The sequence below is a fragment of the Diplotaxodon limnothrissa genome, linkage group LG13 (genome assembly GCF_057381915.1).
Source record: "Diplotaxodon limnothrissa isolate DT_005_m linkage group LG13, D_limnothrissa_male_GT1.1, whole genome shotgun sequence".
In the NCBI taxonomy this organism is placed as follows: domain Eukaryota; kingdom Metazoa; phylum Chordata; class Actinopteri; order Cichliformes; family Cichlidae; genus Diplotaxodon; species Diplotaxodon limnothrissa.
Window position 1 is genome coordinate 13,131,641 of NC_140608.1, and position 20,812 is coordinate 13,152,452.

General features: G+C 40.9%; 1 protein-coding gene and 1 non-coding gene across 2 annotated transcripts; both read right to left on the bottom strand.

Moving 5' to 3' along the window:
- Positions 1-2,689: 2,689 nt before the first annotated feature.
- ccar1 (cell division cycle and apoptosis regulator 1) lies at positions 2,690-20,055 on the bottom strand. Its single transcript, XM_085369869.1, has 26 exons — positions 20,018-20,055; positions 18,722-18,882; positions 18,453-18,628; positions 18,215-18,340; positions 17,665-17,697; positions 17,007-17,203; positions 16,625-16,751; positions 15,963-16,082; positions 15,188-15,380; positions 14,884-15,028; positions 14,615-14,767; positions 14,266-14,491; positions 13,519-13,632; positions 12,402-12,568; positions 11,310-11,520; positions 9,999-10,082; positions 9,724-9,912; positions 9,427-9,618; positions 9,082-9,312; positions 8,874-9,003; positions 8,669-8,757; positions 8,438-8,578; positions 8,183-8,303; positions 7,883-8,065; positions 6,572-6,777; positions 2,690-3,703 (listed from the first exon to the last, which is right to left on the bottom strand). Exons 2-26 carry the CDS (start codon positions 18,831-18,833, stop codon positions 3,626-3,628), a joined length of 3,744 nt encoding a protein of 1,247 aa, XP_085225995.1. The 5' UTR covers positions 18,834-18,882; positions 20,018-20,055; the 3' UTR covers positions 2,690-3,625.
- LOC146619959 (small nucleolar RNA SNORD98) lies at positions 13,422-13,486 on the bottom strand. The gene has a single exon (XR_014906732.1). It is a non-coding gene; the product is annotated as a small nucleolar RNA SNORD98 (small nucleolar RNA).
- Positions 20,056-20,812: the final 757 nt, after the last annotated feature.

Here is a 20,812-nt window from a genome sequence, read left to right on the forward strand (position 1 = left end):
CCGATTGGCAACAGTGTCATTTTTTTAGCATGGCAAAAATGGCACAAATACAGTGGAACATTATCAGTCATGCACTGGCCTCTCCAGGACCCAGACCTCTACATTATTGAAGCAGTGTGGGATCATCCTGACAGAGAGCAGAACAAAGAACAGCATCCAAAAAAGAACTTTAAATGTCCTGCAAGATGCCTGGAGAACTATTCCTCAACACTACTTAAAGACAATTTAAGAAACCTGCATAAGGATGTTTGGACTGTAAAGGTCCTCCTCATACCTAATATTGACTCTCAAAGTCATTGTTTTTGCCTTGTATACTGTATTTCTAATTACGCTTGCAGATGTTTTAATAAATCGCTTCAGCTATTCACATTTCCTTGCAAATTTCCTTCCTTTTTGTGACACAAACAGATTTTCATCTAAAATGTTGTGATCCAAACGATCACCACTCTTAGACAACCTCAACACCTCTTCACCAGAGTCGAGATGTTGATGTTGGGAGCTTAGCGTTAAAGTCACATGATGTGTGATCTGACACTTCAGCCTGAGGTCAGATTGTAAAGAAGGGGGACCAAATCAGAACTTAAAAAACAGTTTTAAAAGATTTTATGTGGTTTGTGTTGTTTACACTTTAATTAAAAGTGACCTGAGTCACGTGAAAGCAAATAAGTAAATTAGTCAAATAAATGTAAATACGCACAGCTTTGCATTGAAATACAGTAAATTGTATTTCTAATAGAGGCTGATGAGCAGTTGGCTTGTGAGGTTTTCACTGGAACCAACAGACCTCCAGTAAAGGAGAAGTGTAGATCCATGATTCAATAAAAGACAGTTCAGTTTTATTTACAGAGCACCAATCCACAACAGCAGTTGCCTCAAGGTGTTTTATTCTGAGGACCTACAATATTAGAAAGATACCCCAACAATCACACAATTCCCTATGAGTAAGCATTGGCAACAGTGGAAAGGAAAAACTCCCTTTTGACAGGAAGAATCCTCCAACACAACCAGGCTCAGGGAGGGGCAGCCATCCACCGTGATTGGGTGGGAGTGAGGGGAAAACAAGAGAGCAAAGGTAAACTATAGGTGAGAGAGTCAGAGTTTAATAATCGCTAAGGCTTACTAGAGTAGTCGTGTCTCAATACAGAGTGAAAAGGGAGGAGAGAAGAAGAAACACTCAGGGCATTATGGGAACTCACCCAGCACCCAAAGCCTATTGGAGCAGATGGTTCAGGATCTTCTGATCCAACCTTAACTATAACCTTTATCAAAGTTTTAAGACGTTCTTAAAAGTGGAGGGTGTCCACGCCGAGTCCAAAACTGGGAGCTGGTTCCATAGTAGAGAGGACTAATAGCTGAAGGCTCTGCCTCTGAAAACTCAAATCCATCATAGGGTTGTTTCAGGAAGGCCCAAATCAAATATGTGGATCCATCCACAAAAAAAGGCTTTCTATTAGAAATGAGAAAATGATGGCAGAAATAAAACCCCTTAGCTCACTCTGTGCAGAAGCAGTGAGTATAAACACATGTACTTTGTGAAGCTGTGAGAAGAAGATCGATCAGTTTTTGTTGTAATTAGCTGGGAAGGTTTATTAAACAGCCCCATTGCTGTTGGATGCTGATGTTTGTAGCCCTGCGTGCTGCATTATGCAGAGATGTTTTTACACTTGCTGATTTAAAGGATGATGAAACAGAAACACCCGTTGTGGGGGAAAAAAATGTAACACTTGGCTTGTCTCATATATATATATTTGCAATTACTCTCGAGTTTTTGGATATAACATAAATTTCAATGTAATATTACTGTACTATTACTGTTGATGCAAGAGAATTAGTTTGCTGTTATGTGGACAACACTGTAATTAAGTAGTAGTAACTTCCCATTTCAAAACCATTACCCGCTTGTTTTAACCTTATTACACCACCATTACTGCATTATTACTGAGCTTGAACAGAAACTGCTACCAAAAAACAAAATCTTTTAAACTTCATAAAATCATCACACCAGAGTAATTATCAGAGATCTTTGAAATCTGATAAGGGAATTGTATGCATTGTTTTAAGAAAATCAGAAAGTTTAACAACCATTTGACCTGAATGAGTCAGAGTGGCAGCATCTACCTACTCGGTTGTGTTTACTCCTCCAGAAAAAGCTCTGTCTAAACAGGAAAAGCTTCCTGGTGCTGAGGATATAAATGGAACTATCACCTTGGCTCCTGCAACTAACATGTTTCTCAGCTTCTTATGGATGATGACATGGATTTCATAAAATAGTTATTTTGTAAATTATGAGTCATTTTTTTCTCTCTATCCTTTGTTGTGAGGGAACTGCGGTCAACGGGTGTATCACAGATTGTTAAAACTGCACTGCTGGCATGGTTGTATTTAATTTTATGTCTTAAAAATGCTTACAAAGTTGTCTAACATGTATCTAACTAATCTACGAGTTGGACTAAACCTGGTTTAATCCCTCAAATCAATCTAGTTTCCAGGAGCTACAACTCTACTGCCATCTGCTGGTCAGCAGTGTAACACTGCAACCCACACAGCAGCTGCTCTATTAAGTTTCCATCTCTTTCAGTGTGCTCTTATCTTTGCAAATAAACAAATAACATTTTTTTCTATAAAGACAAGTCAAAATACCTGCTGTGACACAAACAGTGGGGAAAAGAAATGCAGACACACGGTAGTGTTAAAATGGACCACTTTACTCTTGCACAAGACATCCATAGAGCGCATTTTCAATATAAAAATAAAATCGCCTGCTTTGGAGCACATTTAAAACGCAACTGTGCCTCTTGTTAAGAACCCAAACCAATGCACACAATTTAGAGATGGATCTCAAGTGTTCATTCCTTCAGCAGAACACACATTCATTAAGCTTAACTTTTGGTTCATGTGTTAGTTTCCTTTAGCAGAAAACACGACAAACGCTGGTCACAGTAAAACATGAAAGTGGCAGCGCAGAAGTTGGTGGATACAATGAGACAGGAAAAAAAAAGTCCATGACAGGCAGGAACCATGCATAGCCGTGTGTGTGTGGGGAAAAAAAAATCCTGCAGAAACCTGTTAAACCAGCCAAAGAAAAGGACTACAAACCGAGCAGTGCTGTGAGAAATAAAGAGGGGCTGGTTAAGGAAGTGCTTCTGTCTGAAGCACACGGGAACACTCCAACACTTCCTTCCATCCAAAATTAGCTTCTTTTAAATATTTTATGAATACTCTCGCACATAAATAGCATCATTATTGCTTATTAGAAAAAAAACAAAAAAAAAAACAAGACTCAAGTAACACTCACACACAGGCCTGCATTTAAATCTACAGAGTGGCACGTGAGCGGCCTTAGCAAAGCAAACGCGATGGCAAAAAGATGCTAGCAACTCAACTCACTTTGAAAATAAGCGCTTCAAAGCTTTGTCATTGTTAAAATTACTCTAAGTAAGAAAAGTAACTCCTCAGAAACAGAGGAGGTGGTCAAATTATTACAAGGGAACTAATTCATTAAATTAAACATACTTGGGAGACAACGGGTTCAAATATAACACAGTCAAATTACTCGTGTAGTGAATATTTACAGTTTAAGATGATCAGTACTGATCAGCTTCATTCCTTTGAAATCTGTCACTTATTAATCTGCGCCGTTCGTCTGGGATGTCCGACTGTGATCAGCGGCGACTTCGCTGCCAGGCTCGTCTATGTCCTGATCCTGTAAAGGAAAAAGCAGTAAAGTGAATATGAGCTCATTTCCTCCATCGAGGTAAACAAACCCTTGTGTTGTCCTTGGGTCATTTGTCCTCTAAAGAAATGTGTTTTTTATTCATTAAATGGTCTGAAAATAACAGAAGTTATTCATTACTATGCTACGCATGATTGGAATAAATTTTAAGTAATTTGATTTATTTATGGGGTTTTTAATCGGATTTTATAACACCTGTGGTCCTCGTGGACAAAAATGACCTCAAAGTACAAAGTGTTGCAAGGGGCCATATTTTCACACCATACTGCTTTCAAACATCTTGGATCACTGATGTGTGGGGTCAAGCACTGGTCATAACAACCACAACAACGACAGCAGGCAGCACAATTAGGAGACAAGTGCTCTATATTCAATTAAATTGTATTTATACAGCGGAAAATCACAACAACAGTCGCATCAAGGTGCTTCATATTGTAAGGTAGACCCTACAATAATACATACACAAAGTATGCTCACTTTTTTTTTTTTAACCATGTTGTGTAAAGCAATGACCAGTAGAACAAAGCATATATTGTCCTCTAGTATAATGAGGAGGAAGAATCAATGTTCAGGAAGATCCAGGGTTAGAAGATAAAGAAAATATTGTCAATATTTAGATCACGTGCCACCCTTTCTCTGAAAAAGCACATCAGCCACCTGCAGAAGTGGAAGAAGGCTATGAAGTGAAGGAAAGTGATGAAGAATCTGAACTATGTTCAAGTAGGTTCTCAGGCATCCAGGACATGGTAGTCTGAGGAGCTTGGAAAGAAAGTGACTGGGCTTCTTGAAGTTTCAGAATGTGAAGCTGAAATAGAAGATGTGTCAGAGGACTGCACATCTTCTATTTCAATTATGATGAAGACAAAGAATCAAGCAAGAAAGAGGAGTCAGCTGAGACAGAGGAATATTTACAGTAATGTGAGGAAACACTGATCTGGTCTTCTATCCTTCCCAGTGACAGACGATGCCTGACTCTCTCATGTGCCTCAGAGAAAGACAATCTATCACGGTCCAAGCACATATGCCAGGTCCCATACTCCTTCAGTTGCTTTTCTACTCGAGCACTGAAAGCATTATACACAGTGTATTCTGCTTGTATTCTGCTTTTTAACGTTCACATGCCAATGGATGCATCAGAGACCAAGTTGGGGTTCAGTAACTTGTCCAAGGACACCTTGGTAAGAACTCCAGACTAGAGCACACAGAGACTGAACCAACAACCATCCAATTAGCAGATGACCTGCTCTACAGCCAACTCAATGACAAACAAGGAGGAACAACGAGAGAGGAAGAAAAATGGACCGAATGCAGCTGTAGGCATATGTGGGTGTGTTGATTCTTACTGCCGTGCATCCAGTAGAGTCGCTACGGCCAGTTTATGACATCCTGAGTCTGGTAGAGAAGTTTTAAAAGTGACACAAGATTAATCCATAGAAGCACAAAAGTGATATCATTTCATGATAAAGACACAATAGATGATCGTCGTTCATGACACAAACGTGCTCCCATTTGAGGTGTATGGAACAAGTGGGTGTTTCTCCTGCTGTGATGTAAGGTCCTGGTACTGATATGACTGTATGAGCACCAAGTCCCCTTCAGAGGACTCTGTCCATTCCAACAGAACATCCCAAGTAAACCAGGGAACTATGAGATAAAAACATGGGCAGTATGTGATGCAGGTCCAGCTGTACATGGAACATGCTAGTGTGCGATGGCAAACCGTCTGTCCTGCAGTCAGGGCACGCAAGTTGTCCCTAACATTGCAGAAGGTTTCCAAAAGAAAACAATCACCTGTAACAACTTGTTTACTGTATATGACCCTTGGCCTGCAACTGCAGAAAAGAAAGCTGTCCATGATGGGACCAGTGCAGAGGAATAAACCTGAGCTTCCTCCTGCTCTTGTGTCAAATATGGACACGCCTTTGTTCTCATGAAAGTTTGCCTTCACTCAGACCCATGCGCTAGTGTTCCTACCATGCCAAAATATAGAAAACTGTCAGGCAATGAGTTGGAATAAAGTTGAATAAAACCTTGAAACACAGAGATGGAGGATATTTTATACTTGTTGCTTTATAAACAGTCAAAGCAAACGGGGTCATTTTTGAGCCCAGAGGACAACAGATGTGATTATTTGCTGCCAGTAAAAAACTTGTAGTTTAAAAACAGCTTTCTAAATTAACTTTGACATAAACCCGTCTGTGATAATCTGTTAAAACAACCAACTCTGGTTGTGAAACGATAATCACGATAACTGATCATTTAATTAATTTTTTTACCCGAAAACAAAGAAACATTTCGTATAAATGAGGTTTTATCAGACATAAATTTGAAATGGAATAAAGAAATAGTGTCAAAATGTTTGAATTAAGTTTTAAATAAAAGTGGGGGAAAATCCACTTCATGTTAATTAAGTATCAATCAAACCAGATGGGGCCATTTTTGACCCCTGAGGACCACAGGTGTGACTACGTGCTGCCATTTAAAAATTTTAAGTGGTTCAAAAAAAAAACAAACTTTCTTACTAAAGTTCAACATACAGCACTCTGTAGTTAGTCAGATAGTCAAAATTATCTAAACGTTTAAATAGTTTGTCTTGTTTTATTTTCGCTCAAAAACAGAGTGTACTTTATCTAACAAGGTCTGGTGGCCCTAAAATGTAGGGTCAATTTTGTGTTAGTGTTGGTCTTAAGTAAAACTAAGATGCAACACTGAAAAGATTGACAATTTATACTTTAAAAAAAAAAAAAAAAACACTCAAATGAAGTGGGGACATTTTTGACCCCTGAGGACCACAGGTGTATGGAAATCAGGAGGACATTATGATTAAACATGCTGCACCTTCTTCAGCACTTCCAGCACTCCTTTCACAGTGGACATCAGTGAGTTTGCTGATTTGCTCAGGAGCTCGCGGTAGACTTTCTTCTCTTCCTCCACGGTCTTCAGAGTCTGCTCGGTTTGGCTCAGAGTGCTTTTCACCTCCTCCAGCTCCCTCGACAAAGATTTGTTGGCTTGATCCAGCTGAGCTTTAACCTTTGCGTCTTCGTCTGCGATAAAGAATCAACACCAAGTCAGGATCACAGAGACAGCAGGTCAGTGGGCAAACGCTGGTCACAGTAAAACATGAAATCGGAACTGGAAACAGCAGCGTATCCCACTGAAGTCTGTAAAAACTAGCCACTTTATTAGGTACACCTGTCCAACTGCTCATTAACACAAATATCTAATCAGCCAGTTACATGTTAGCAACAAGGTCAAGATGACCTGCAGAAGTATTTCAGAAAGTGCTGATCTACTGGGATTGTCACACACCAAAACAACTCCTTACAGCCAACGAATGTAACCTAACATTAGCAAGGTGTACCTAATAAAACGTCCAATCATCGTAACTATACACTACATTTAACTGCCTCTCAAGTTAGTCCACCATCTTGGTGACAAAGGTCTGTGCTGTCAGTTTGTGATTAACAAACGATTGTTATACAATATGTGCACAGCTGGTCAGTAACCTCTCATTAATGTTTTATGAATGCCTGTGTTTTAGTATTTCTTCCATGTCAGTGTAATCATAAGCAACCAATGTGGCGGTATCCTCGCAACAGCAAAGAAACAGCTCAGTCGTGGACATTGTGGACTGGCAGTAAACATCAGCGTCTATAAATGCCAACATTAAACATTCACAAACATGTGGTAAGGGCAAAATATGGGGTAAGGGCAGTAGGAAGACTCCTCTCCTGTAGATTAATAATATGTTACATATGCTCTAACTTGTTTACACTCCTGCACGTATACTGTAGCGAAGCCATGTAAATCTGTCTGTTCTCTGCTAGGAAAATAAGGTTCAGTCCTACACTGCCTGCCTTTTCTTTGAAGACTGTGTTTGTGTTTATGTTACAGTCAAACTTTTAACTAATTTCCAGTTTCCAGTTTGAATTTACAATAAACTCAGTTTTGCAGACTCCTCTTTGCCATCCAACATACAATGTCCCAGTTCACGTTTCACCAGACATCACAGAAGGATGGTCCGGAGAATGAAGTGAGACTGAGCTTCTCTGTAGCAATGCTCAAATTGAGCCAGATCATTGTCCCGAGGGACTACTGACACAGAGTGTAGCTTGCAGTTTAGGACATATAATGCAATCCAAAACGTACCCATTTTAGCATCCTGCAACATAAGCTTCTGCTCTATTTCCTCTCTCGCCTTCTCACTCTTCTCTAGCTTCTGCATCATGCTGCCGATGTCAACCATAGCTCCGTTATACACGATCAGGTTACCAGACTCGCTGGCCTCTGACTGAGCACGAGTTTTAGAAGCAGGAAGCAGTCCTCGGTTACCTTAAGAAAGGAAATGTGATACAAAATAAAGTCATTTGGCATCTGTCGCTCTATCCTGCTTAAAAGAAATTTATGGAAAATTAAAGGACACACTAATAGAAATATCTTCAGGCTTACCTGTGAGATTTTCAATCTGGGCTTCATTGAAAGAAGGAATGGGTTCATCTTTTCCCCTGTCTGTCAGTTTTCGGTAGTAACACGATTCTCTGACAACAGGTTTGTTCAAAAGCTTCTTTATCTGAAAACAGAAATCAACAAGACAGATTTACTGAGCTGTAAGGCTGACGGTACGTGTCTTAAAGCAAAGTGAAAAAGAAGGTCTGACAGGGTAAGAATCACAGAACCAGAAAGACCATGTGCTTGTGTTTTCACCTGAGCACGAGAGAGATGCAGTCCCAGTGTGTACAAGATCTCCTCCAGGTCTCTCTCAAGTAAATAGCCACAGTGGCTCTGATCGAAGTAGACAAACGCCATCAGCAGCTCCCTGTTGTGCGTGATCATCTGTTTCCTTTCCTAGTGTAACGACAACCACGCTCATTAAAAAACAACTTTCTGAACAACATCTACACCTCACCAACGTGTCTATAACAACATAGAGCCAACCTTATCTTTGGAGGACCTCTCTTTCGATGATTTTCGGTCATCTTTGCGGTCTTTTCTGTCTCTGTCAGTGGAGTCGTCATCATCTTTGTCTAATAAACAATCAGAAATATTATTTCTTAAAACCATTTTGTGTCTTTGTGAAAAGAAAATATCCCAAGTAGTACACAGTTCCAAATCATTCATTTAATCAAGAAGAGTATAGTACCATCATCCTCATCATCATCTGCATCTTCAGCCTCCATGGGATCATATTCTTCAGCATTGGCTGTGCTGCCATCATCTTCATTCTCCTCTTCATCTCGAGACTCCTCCTTTTTCACTGTCTTTTCTTCAGACTAATTTAAAAAAATGACAATGACATAAAAACTCACATTTACCAGACAAACAGTAAAAACCTGAAAAGCTGCAGAAACCTTTTTCTTCTCTTCCTCATCGTCTTTGGTCTTCTTTGCTGTCGGTTCTTCGTTCTCTTCTTCTTTCTCCTTCTTCATTTCACGCTTTTCAGCCTCTTTCTTTTCAGCCTCTTTTTTGGCTTTCTTCTCCTTCTTCTCATCCTTGGTAGGAAGCGCAGCGAGGGCTTTATATATGCGGTAACCAAAATCTCTCTGCAGCATCTCATTAAAAAGCTCAGCAAACAGAGAAACCTGTACAGAAAGAAGACAGTATATTAAAAAAACCTGTAAAGAAAGCAAACACACACACATCACATGTGTGTGTTTGCAGGTCTTTGTAACAAACCCCAGAGCATTAATTCTCACTTCAAATGAGTGCTCCTTGTTGTCTTCTAGTCTGTAGTCCAGTAACACACTCAGGGACATGACACTGCAGTCAAATTTGCCGTTCTTGGCTGCCCAGTTTGGGTGTACAAGGATGGTAGGCTCATCAGGAAGGATGTAGCGCCTTTCTCTCCGCTGGCGCTCAAGCTCCTCCTGCCTCTTCTTTTCCTCCTCCTGACAGACAAAAGTATCCATCAGGTGGAATTTAAAATTAACCTTAATTACTGAAAAGATTTTGTTATATATAAAAGGCTTAAAAAAAAAAAAAAGTATCTGTACCTCTCTGTCATCCTCAGTGCGTGCTGGTTCCTCTTCCTCCACATCCTTGGTCTCTACTTTCTCGGGCTCCTTGGACTCCTCTACCTGCTCCTCCACCTTTAGCTGTTTGGTGAGGCGAGCAATCAGCTGTGACTTTAACCCCTTAGAGCTTAGAGAGCGACAATCGAGCTCCCTGCGCAGGTCATTTACCTACAAGTGGAGAAAACAGACATGAAAAAGCAAGTTGAACATTTCTCGTCCTGGTCCCTACTCATACCTGCACCAGCTTTACGCACCTTCATTGATTTCGGGTCAAGTTTAGCCCAGTGAGTGGGAGTACTAACGTCCTTCGAATCATCGTCATCCTTCTCCTCTTCCTCCTTGACAGAAAATCATTAAGATAGAGACAGGCAGAGGGAGAGAAAGAGGTGGGATAACAAACAGTCAGCATAGCACTCATGGTCCTAGTGAGCTTTAAAGTTGATCCGTGCAAGAAGCAAGGCCTCATTTGTCTTTCATTCTCTTGTCCTAGTGAGCTCTCGACTGTGTTTAAGTCCACTGCTACTGAAGCGTACACAGGGAAGCTCTCTAGCTCTTATAAAAAAATAAATAAAATTAAATAAATAATAATAAAAAAACAACAGAAATGCTCCCCCCCAGCTGCCAATCAATCAATCTGTGGAACACAAAAAAGGTAAAAATCAATGAGAGGTGTGTCCAAAAGGTGTGTAGGTACATCAGGTGAATGAAGCTGGCCTCCAAACGGAGTGAGGATAGGCTGGCCCTACCATGCTCTATGACTGGGGTATTGCCATTTATGGGTTTTATACACCTACGTCAGATAGGAGCCATGTGTCCTTCTGTCCAACCAACTGCCCTGGAAAAACCAAATTCTACATATAGTCCAAATGAAAGTGTAGAATCCAACAACAAGAACAGACAAGAAGCAGGACTTAGGGGAGGTTCTCTTTTCGAAGTCAGACGATATCAAATTGATGTGAAAAATCATATAGAAATACACATTTCTCTACAACAAACACATTATGTGAGCGCAACTGACTCCACAGATTCCAGTACGTTTGTAAATGATGGGTCCCAGTGTTAACAATTGATCACTGGTTCAAATTTAAACTCATTCTCAATCAATCTGCAAGCAGATGCCTTTTTATAATAATGCAAAACAAATGCCAACATTAACATAAAATACTGAACAAGATTAGCACCCAATTTTGTGGTGTTTAAGCAACTGGAAGCTGTTTTACCATTTGCGACCGGGGCCTACACAACACAACCTAGTCTCACTGCTTCCACTGTGTGTGTCTGCTGGATGTGAGGGAAGGTGGGAGTGCTGATGGAGGAATGGAGGAGTTGGAGCAGAGGAAAAGGGGACAGGTGGAGGAATAAACAGAAGAAACCTAGGTGAGGTTTGGTGGAGCCGTAATATGCCTGGGTTCGTATCTGTGTGCGTGCAAGGTGAGGTGTGCTTTGTATTTTGTGTGTGTGTGTGTGTGTGTCTGGGGTTTTTTGTTTTTTGTTTGTTTTTTTGTAAGTCCTGTGCCTTCCTGTGAGAAGCGGAAATGAGAAGAGAGGGATTAGCGGTTCAGTGCCTGTTCTCCATCTGCCTCCTTTCGCTCGGCCGACAGCTTCTCAGCCAGCTGCTCCCGGAGTCGCCGTGACAGCACCTCCCACTCTGAGCGGGTAGGAAGACAATGCCAAACATCCGGAAGAAACAAAACCACTGTCTCCACATGAGCAGGGACTGTCCGCCCCTTGTGTGTCTCCTCTGGCCGATGATAGCGAATCTCTGCAAAACGATACCTGTCGCAAAGGAAGAAGGTGCATTGGAAAGAAACATTCTGGTCAGGGCACAGTATAAAAGGCAAGCCTTGCTATTGGGCGAGCCTTCTACAGCTACTCCCTCCCATCAGGTCACTCAATGATCGTACAGGTCATTACAGTGACCCTTCTCCCACACAACACACAGCATAGACAAATGGACCCAGTCTGCAGCTCTCCGACTGTTGGCACAGGTTATGGCAGCCATTTTGAAAAAGTTGACAGACAATCACAGGAAAATAAAAAAATTTTAAAAAATTAATAATCACACCCCCAAAATTCATCCCCATTATAGCTTCAGCCAATTATGGATGAGTACTCTGCATTTGCCCTAGGATGCACTTGACGTACTACATTAGGGTTGTGTGAAGAGAGACAGAATCAACAGGACAGTGAAAGCCAGTTAAATATGTAAGATATTTAACAGAGAGAATAGAAAAAGAAAAGAAAAGAAAAACAAAAAGTAATGGCAGTGTCTTCTGGTCCAGGCTACTGCTTCCAGCCACCAAGTCCATGCGTTTGGTTTTTCATCACAATGAAATGTGTGTATATGAATAAGAGTGTGTGACAGAAAGAGAGAGCCAAGACTACAACACACAAAAGGCCAAAAAAAACGACATTACACAACACAAAAAATTATAATAGTAAATAATAGATTGCAAATTAACAGCACAATAATCATTAATATAACAAAAATGAAAACAAAACAGAACACCACACTCTACATGTCCAGGAAAGATTTAGTATCGAGGTAGCATAAAGATGCAGTACATTACAGATAATTTAGGATTTTAGTTACAACGTTAAGAATTATAACACAACCAGTGAGAACAATAAATACTGATGAGAGTAGCGGAGCTTACCACTGAGTGCACAGACTAAGGTCTATGCCTGTGAGGGCCTTGCAACAGCGTATCGCTGTCTTAATAAGGACTGATGGATCCTTTTCTGGGTCCGCTCCATCCAGAGATGGAGACCAGTGACCACCAATGGCCATGGCCTCATCTTTACCTCTCATGCCCACCAAAAACTGAAGGAGAAAAAGACAGGTGCAAGGAGAGCCACAGAGTACAGGTTAGATGGAAATGGGGAATGGGAATATGGGAAACAAAGGTGCGGAGAGTGGAAAGAGCAAAGAGAATAGAGACAAAAACAGAAAAGCGTCAGCAGTATGTCCAAATAATCACACGTCTAATAAATTTGTGCAATATTCTCATTTTCTGACCTTTCCTCTTGCAGACACAGAGGATGCTTCAAACATAACACAGAAATGTAAATGCCAGAATGAATTCCCCCTGCAGGTCGCCCCCTTTCTCTCTCTCTCTCTCACACACACACACACACACACACACACACACACACACACACACACACCTCTGCAAATCTCCAGACATAAGATGCAACCCCCGTTTTACAGCATCATGGCCTGAAGTTGTCATTCATACAGTGAGCGATATTCAGGTTAGCACTGGTCTATTAATCTTTCAATATTACTGGCCCACAATAGCAACTATGTTATCAGATGCAAACCCAACAAGCTGTCAGTGTAACTGTTCTCCAGAGATGGCGGCTAATGTGCGTGACTGTAGTTCCACAAGCTTTGTAGGAATTCTGATGCTGATGATCCGCCCTCCAAAAAATGTAGCTAATTTTCCCACTGAAGCAGCCTGTTGGTTCTTGGTGGCACACTGAAAAGCCATCAAGGCAGACTTGGAGCAAGAAAAGAAACTTACTGTCAACTCTATTTGTCACTGTAAAGTGAGCTCTGACAATAAAAATCTATCTCTGATCTCACTGTTGTTTGTACTATACAGCATTAGAAATAGCTTTCAGGGAAAGGTGAAACAAATAATACACCACAGGTAAATTAACACAAGGGAGCTGACATCAGTTTATAGCTTTCCACACTGAGTATTCAGCAATGGAATAGGATTACTACATCATCGTCAGCTCCTGTGCATTCTAAAGGGTTTGACATACCTTAATCAGTCTAGCAGGATGCTGGAAGGAGTCTCTGACTTCCTGTGGGTCCTCTGCCAGAGCACAGGACTTATGATAGAGCTCCTCTATACTGGGGTTAGCCAGCAGCATCACCTGAAAAATGGAAGAGGCCACATTAAAGTTATAATCCTTTCTATACTATTTAAGTCAAATGCCATGTTTTACACAATTTATGGTCTGCATTCCCTTTGTATAAAATGTCAGAGTTCAGTCAGTAATTATGCCTCCTCATCACTGCTTTGTCTCACTAATGCGTTCCTATGAAAATACACGTCTTCATTCGGAGGCTCTTATGATGGCAGCTGTTACTATTCACACTCTTTACACTGTGTCAGAGGTGTACAAAGATACTACAAATACCAACATAACATTTCCTACTATAGAGGGTTAACAGTCACAGTCAAGGATTAGTTGAAAAGCTGTGGGTGATGGCTTGCACACCTCTAGCTGCCATTTAGCATTACCAGCTTTAACAGAATGAATGGTATATGAAGCCTTTTTGGCTGTAGGGTATGTACCTCTGTAAGCACCTAAAGATGACATATGCACAGCTCAAACATGACAACTATATACAAGCCTATCATTTTCTGATTTACTTTCACTTTAATGCTGCAGTGCTATGATATACACACTGCAGTTAAAGCTGATTACTGTTAAGTTTATTATTTGAAAAGTTTTTTTACATTACTTATATTGTTGCAACTTATTTAGCACTGGCAGTCGTACCTTAGCACTGTAGGTATGGTTGGCGTCAGGAGGGTCCAGCACAGCCGTGTTCTTGACTAGAGGATCCACCTCTTTGTGCAAAATGTGGAAGTTACAAGCGTTACTAAACTGGAAGGGTCGCGTAAAAGGGAAGGCATCCACCCAGGTGAAGACAGCATCAAAGAAGTCACTGGGAATGTAGAGGCTCTGGTAGCGCCTCCTCAGCTCCATCATGTCACAGCTGGAGCTGCAGAACACAAGAAGGCTTTCAGATTTCAAACTGGGGCGCCACATCCTGCTGTACAGTATTATGCTAACATGTGGCATATCTAGGATGATGTGTTTTTAACAAAGGAAACAATATACATACCCATCTAAGCTGAACTTGGAAAACTGGACAGTGTAGCGAGGTACAACTCTGCGAGGCCGTCTTGGGGAGCGGTCACGTCGCGGTGAACGGTCTCTGGAACGTTTGCGTGTGGGTGACCGTTCTCTTGATCGCCTGCGCTCACGGTCTCTGTCTCTGTTAAAGAATCAATTTTTTAAAAACTTAATGACTTATTACTTCTAATGAACAGGAGGATGAAATGGATGTGGAATAGGTGTATGATGTAGTAATTATATGGTCTGCCATCTCACCTGCGTTCTTCTTTAGTCCTGAGGATGAGCTCAGGGCCTCGATCGCTGCGAGTGGGGAAACGAGGCGGAGGCTCAATTCTTCGGACAGGCTGCGGCTGTGCCATCATTCTCACTGGGGGCTGGAGGAGACCCCCGGGAAACACTTCTGGCAATGACAAGAATGCAAACCACTTCCTTACTACACATACTATTCTGTGTTCAAAGGTGGTACCAAAACAGCAGCACAAATAACACTCATCATTACTAGTTGTTCAGACTGCTTTACAAGGAAACGCTAGATAAATGCCACTGACAAGTACTGTACCTTTGGGCGGAGGCTGTGGCAGCAGAGGCTGAGGAGGGTTTTGGAGAAGAGGGGCAAGAGAAGCAGCAGACAGCTGTGCCTGCAGAAGAGACGGAGGGGGAGCCTGGGCTGGAACACTGAATGTGGTCGGGGGAGGTAGTGACTGCAGCATGGTGGGGGCTGCCTTCATCATGCTCGAAGCTTGAGGCTGGTTCTACATAAAAAGTAACAAAGAAAAAGGAGGTTAAAAAAAATCTTTAAATGCAGACATGAAACGATCAATAACATGCCAGCTGTGCAACAAATAAAATCTTGGTCAGCACCTGCTTAGAAGAAGGTCTGAATATGTTTAAATCAAAGACTTGTAGAAATCTCAACAGGGGTTTCCTTAAAGGTTGTCCTAATCAAAGGAAAGCTGACGTGCAGCTTTGATCTCAAAGTTATTTCAGTTAACCTGCTAAAAGTAATACAGCAGGTTCTGACTTGTTTAAAGGAAAAACCTTTTGATAAGAAATATATGAGGCCCTGTTTACTGTCAGTTTAAGAGACATCTCTGATGTACAGCTTTATACTGTCAGAAAATCATGATGCTTTCTCACGTTAAAAGACAATGATTAGTATAATAATATTTGTCATCAAGAAGCGTATTTGTAAAGACATTTAATATACTTAGTGAGCAGCCAGGTTTGGCATTTTGCTCACCACTTTCAAAGTAAAAAAACAAAAAAAACAAAAATGAAAAAACAAGCCGAGAGAAAGAACACAAAAAGTCTGTGATTCACATCTAAGGGGTTACATTTTGTCTGTTGTCCGCAGTGGTGTGCATGTCCGAGTAGCGCAGCTGCATCCCTGGCTCATTGTAAAGGCTGCCGAGCTGTGGGGAAGCTTGAGGTAAAGGCTGAGGCTGCTGCTGATGCTAGGAGGGATGGAAAACACAACAGTTAAAAAAAAAAAGAAAGCAGGACTAAGATTTTTTTTTGAAAAGGAAAAATAAAATAAATAAACACTCATAGCAAGACTAGAAAGTCTGAGCACATTTGTTGTAATTGGAAGTAACCCCACCAGTTTCAGATGATGAGAACGTGTTTGCTGTGCATTAAGCGCTAAATTGCATTTAAACACTTTGCAACAGTGGGAGTTTATTCAAACATGAAAAACTGATATGATTTTTATTACAGTAAATAAGGACTTAAACACTAAAACCAGTAAAAGGTTTGTGTGCTTAACTTTATAATGAACTCCATGAAAACACTGGTGCTGATATAATTGTGATTATAATATGAAAAAAAGTAAAGTTCCTAATTCTCAGAATAAGGGACTGTATAAATACCTCTACATTTGAAATACAATGCGTTTGTGAAACTCCTTAAATTAAAGCTGAAAGTATGCATTTCAATACAATACAAAGCCACAAACTGTAATGCTGTGCTCCAAAATGCAACGTTTGAACATTCTCACCGACTGATTTGCTAGTTGAGGTAAAGTCTGGATGCGCTGGGCGTTCCACTTGAACGGCATATTCGGGTTGTACACAGCTTCCACTAGGACCCTGTCACCCACCTGGGGAGTCTTCCCCTTCACAGCACTATGAAATACAAATATATACAAAAACACATAAGAAAATCTGTTTGTAATGCTGTATCATTTTCAGATTCACAGAAGCAAACTTGTAGCTCTTTAAGTTATGGATGATAAATAAGGTCCTATGCAGGCTAACAATGGTGCAAGAAAAGGGATTGTATGTGCAATTTATACACTAAAAAACCTCTAGTGAAAGTGTTAATTTTATTAAACCACCAAGTAACAGAATCTGAGCGATGTTAGGACCACCCTTTTTCACCTTAACTGAAAGAAGACATCTTCATCTACAAAGCCAAACGTGTCATGCAGCTTATTGACGACACCAGTGAAGACTCGCTGCTTCTGAGGCTGCGTCTGCTGTTGGTGGCTTGAACGTGGTGTGGGATAAGACACAGTAATTTGGGCTGTCTGCTGTGGGTTAGACAGGCTCAGGCTCGTGGGCAGGGCGACAGGGGGCTGAGGGTCAGGAAAAGAAAGAAGAATCAAAACACTAAAATTACATTTTAGTGGTACATCTAAAATATACCAAGGGAGATCGCTTGATAGCTAACTTTTCTATTTCTATATGCATTAAACACAAAGCTTCAAGAAAAAGAACCTTAAAAATAATAATAAATAATAAGGAAATATGCTTTGATATGGTCATCTGGAAAAAAATTCAACCTAAATGATAGTTTGATTATTCAAATGCTCTGTGCAAACGTCCACAAAAAAACTGTAGTACTTGAAAAAGTGTGACAGTATGAGAGCAGACAGGGTGTAGCTGCTGCACCTCGTCTGGAGCAGCTGCCCTTGTCTGTGTCCACAACCGAGCATAATTGCCAGCTAACATGTAAACAGATAGGACAGATCTCGGTGTCTATCTGCCCTATGTAGCAGCTTGAGTTTGTTTGAATATGTTTTTGTAAACACATTACCTGAGAAATGAGTGCCTGCTGAGGCTGTGGAAGCTGAATTAAGAAGAGAAAAAAAAAGTGAACTTTTTGTTGAAATGAAACAACAGATTTACACCCAAAGCAAAGACACATCTTGTGCTGTCATAATGCTCCCAACAGCTGTTTGCTCACTAACAGATTCTTACAACATAAATAATACGATCCATCTAGCGAAAGATGTAAACATGCTGTGCAGTCGTATCAAATTACAATTACCTTATTTACATTGACATTACATTGTCTTGGGGAAAAAAATCGAAAAGTGGCTAAAAAAAATAGCAGAAATGGATTTTATGTTAATTTTAAAGATTTCAAAGTGATCTTACAAAACTTTAAGATTTAGCAAACTTATGGTCAGTTTCCAAACGACCGTTCAGTCTACTGTAACACATCATACGGTGATGCTATATAAAACAATCAGAGAAATCTAAATTTAAAGCACAATGTCAATAAGATTCTAAACTGAAAAGGATATTTTTCAATGTAAGGAAATAAGGTGTGACACAAATAAAAGTAAAGGCCGGCAAGATACCTGATGAGGTACATTGTACAGCTGCTGCTGGGGGGGTTGTTGGGGAGGTTGCTGCTGTTGTTGCTGCTGTTGTTGCTGCTGCTGTTGTTGTTGTTGATACTGCTGAAGCGCTGTATTGATTTGAGACTATGGACATTTAAAAAAAACAAAAGGGGGGCAGTAGCAAAGAGCGTCAAATGTGACCAGGGAAAAGACACACACGTCTTACTGTGCTTAGCATTACTCTTTTGTGACTGACCTGCTGTAATGCTGCTGCAGCGGCTGCTGCAGCTTGCTGTTGCAAAGCAGCAGTTTGCTGAGAAAGCTGATAGTTTGCAGCAGACTGGTTGCTGAGAGAGGCTGCAGCCAAGGCTGACTGCTGAGAGTAAACAGCAGGAGATGCTCCCAGAAGAGACGGCTGCTGCACTCCAAGAGCTGTGGGGGTGTGGGGTATAATGTGAAACGTGAGTGTAATTGCACCGCCGGGTAAAGTGCTAATGACATTTGATCTGATTTTGCTATACTCACAGTGCAGGCTGTTGAGGTCCAGAGACTGTCCTGTGTGGCCTGACTGGGACACTGCTGTGGCAGCAAACTGAGTCGCCCACGGCGGATTTTTCTGTCCCCCGAACTGGGCCATGACTCATTCAGATTAAGGGCAGCCTTTCTTCTCCAGGCCAATGCTATCACTATAAACATAAACCAAAAATCAGGAGTATTAGTAGCAATTTGATCACACGGTCATGACTCTAGAGGCAGAACTTGAACTTGCTTGAATGCCAGCAGCTACTCTTTAAGTGCCTATTGGAGTACCAGCTTGTGTTTTTGTGTGACACACTGCATGTGCAAGAGTAGATGTTACTTGTGGTGGATGTATAACAGTCAAAAGCCAGTCTGGCCTGGCTTTAACTTATGTCACCATTTACTTTGCAAAGCATGTTACACATAACAAGGGCAAGGCAAGGGTGCACAGAACAACAAATGAAGACTAAAACCACGTCCGGTGAAGCATTTTAACTCTGATAGGCCAATTTTTCCCTTCTATAAAAAAACAACAACTGACTTCTGTCTACAGAAAAGACATTTATCAGAACCTTACTCACAGCTCATGGTGATGATGTTGACGCTGAGTGCACTTGCCAAAATAATCTTCACATATGTAGTATACTATTTCTATGATAGTAAGGCAACACGAGGGAATCCAAAAAGAAAACTATACTAATTATTTAATGAGGTGGGAAAGAGTGTTCTCATAGTTATCTCCAGGACTCTTCAGATTAGCATATGCTGACACAGCAACCAAAACGGGCTCAAAGGCTGTCCAGCTAACGTTAGCTACTCACTGAGAGTATGCTAACGTGAGCAGCTAGGCTACTTAACGTTTCCGTTTGTCTAGTGAGCTAATGTTGTTATTGTTGAAGGTAACAACAAGCTGACTCGAGCTTTTGTAGCTACGTTAATTTTGCTTAGGCAGCACCTTTCAAAAGTCCCCAGTTTAACTGCAAATATATTAAAATGCAGCATGGCTACTGTACGACAGATACGATAGCAACACATATAGAGCTAACACGTAGCATTTTCGCATCGTTAGCTTTGTTGCCAGATTAGCCTCGTGCTAGATTTGTTGTCGAAAGCGAGGCCCGAATTAAGCTCGCAGGCTCTTGCAGTGAATAACCAGTCTTTTAAAAGCATAATAATACACAGCATAATGACGGCAGGCTCTCTCTTGCATGCAATTTAAGAGTGCACGTTACATTTACATTAAATATTTATAATTATTTAGGTAATAAAGATTTTCATTAAAACACTGTCAACAGTGCTTACCGTTGTCTCCCTGCACCGGTCTATTACGGATAGAGAACGCGCATGCGCAGAATGGAAACCCCATCCGCGCTCCACAGCCAGCAGACGGTAGACATAGTAGTTCAAATATTTACTTGTAATCGTGTGCATATGGTGGTGATAATTCCAGCACTTCCTTACTTCATGTAGGAATATAAAGAAGAACAATAGTCTGTTACCACTGATCGTAAAGGTTTGGACATGCTTAGGTCAAAATTAAAATGTAACATCTGAGCTAATTAAGATAATCCAGCTATTAGGCTACATAATTTTTTTTGTTTTGTTTTGTTTTACAGCCGGTAAAAATGTAGACGTTGTTAAACACAGCAAAAAATATAACGAACTGCTTAACAGGTATCATTATATATTATATTTCACACCATCACACCAACCCTTGCTCTTTTCCTCTAGCCACCCAGCTCCATTTTCACTATTCCTCCTCTGTGAATGTCCAAATCATGTCAGCCTTACTTCTCTACGTTTTTCTCCAAACAGCTGTCTCTGAAACTCTACTCATGTGGTCAATTCCAATGAAAATCTCGGCATCTTCAGGTCTAGCACCTCTAGCTCCATCTCCTACCGCTCTGCTACCATTTTCAAACAAGCTGCATGTCTGACTTAAACAGTATGAAGCTACTTTCATACTGTCTCAAATGTAATGGTGATTTCAAGCATCCATCATTCTGTGTCAAGTTGAGCTACACTCCAGAGGGTCCCTATTCAGTCATAATTCAAGATATTTACCCTGGAAAATGTGAAGGACTTAATCTGTTTTCC

Coding starts and splice junctions, on each gene's coding strand:
- ccar1 (XM_085369869.1), bottom strand. CDS start 18,833: ATGGCCCAGTTCGGGGGACAGAAAAATCCGCCGTGGGCGACTCAGTTT. Junction 18,341..18,452: donor CTGCAGCAGCATTACAGCAG/GTCAGTCACAAA, acceptor AAATGTCCATAG/TCTCAAATCAATACAGCGCT. Junction 15,029..15,187: donor GCCACAGCCTCCGCCCAAAG/GTACAGTACTTG, acceptor TGTCATTGCCAG/AAGTGTTTCCCGGGGGTCTC.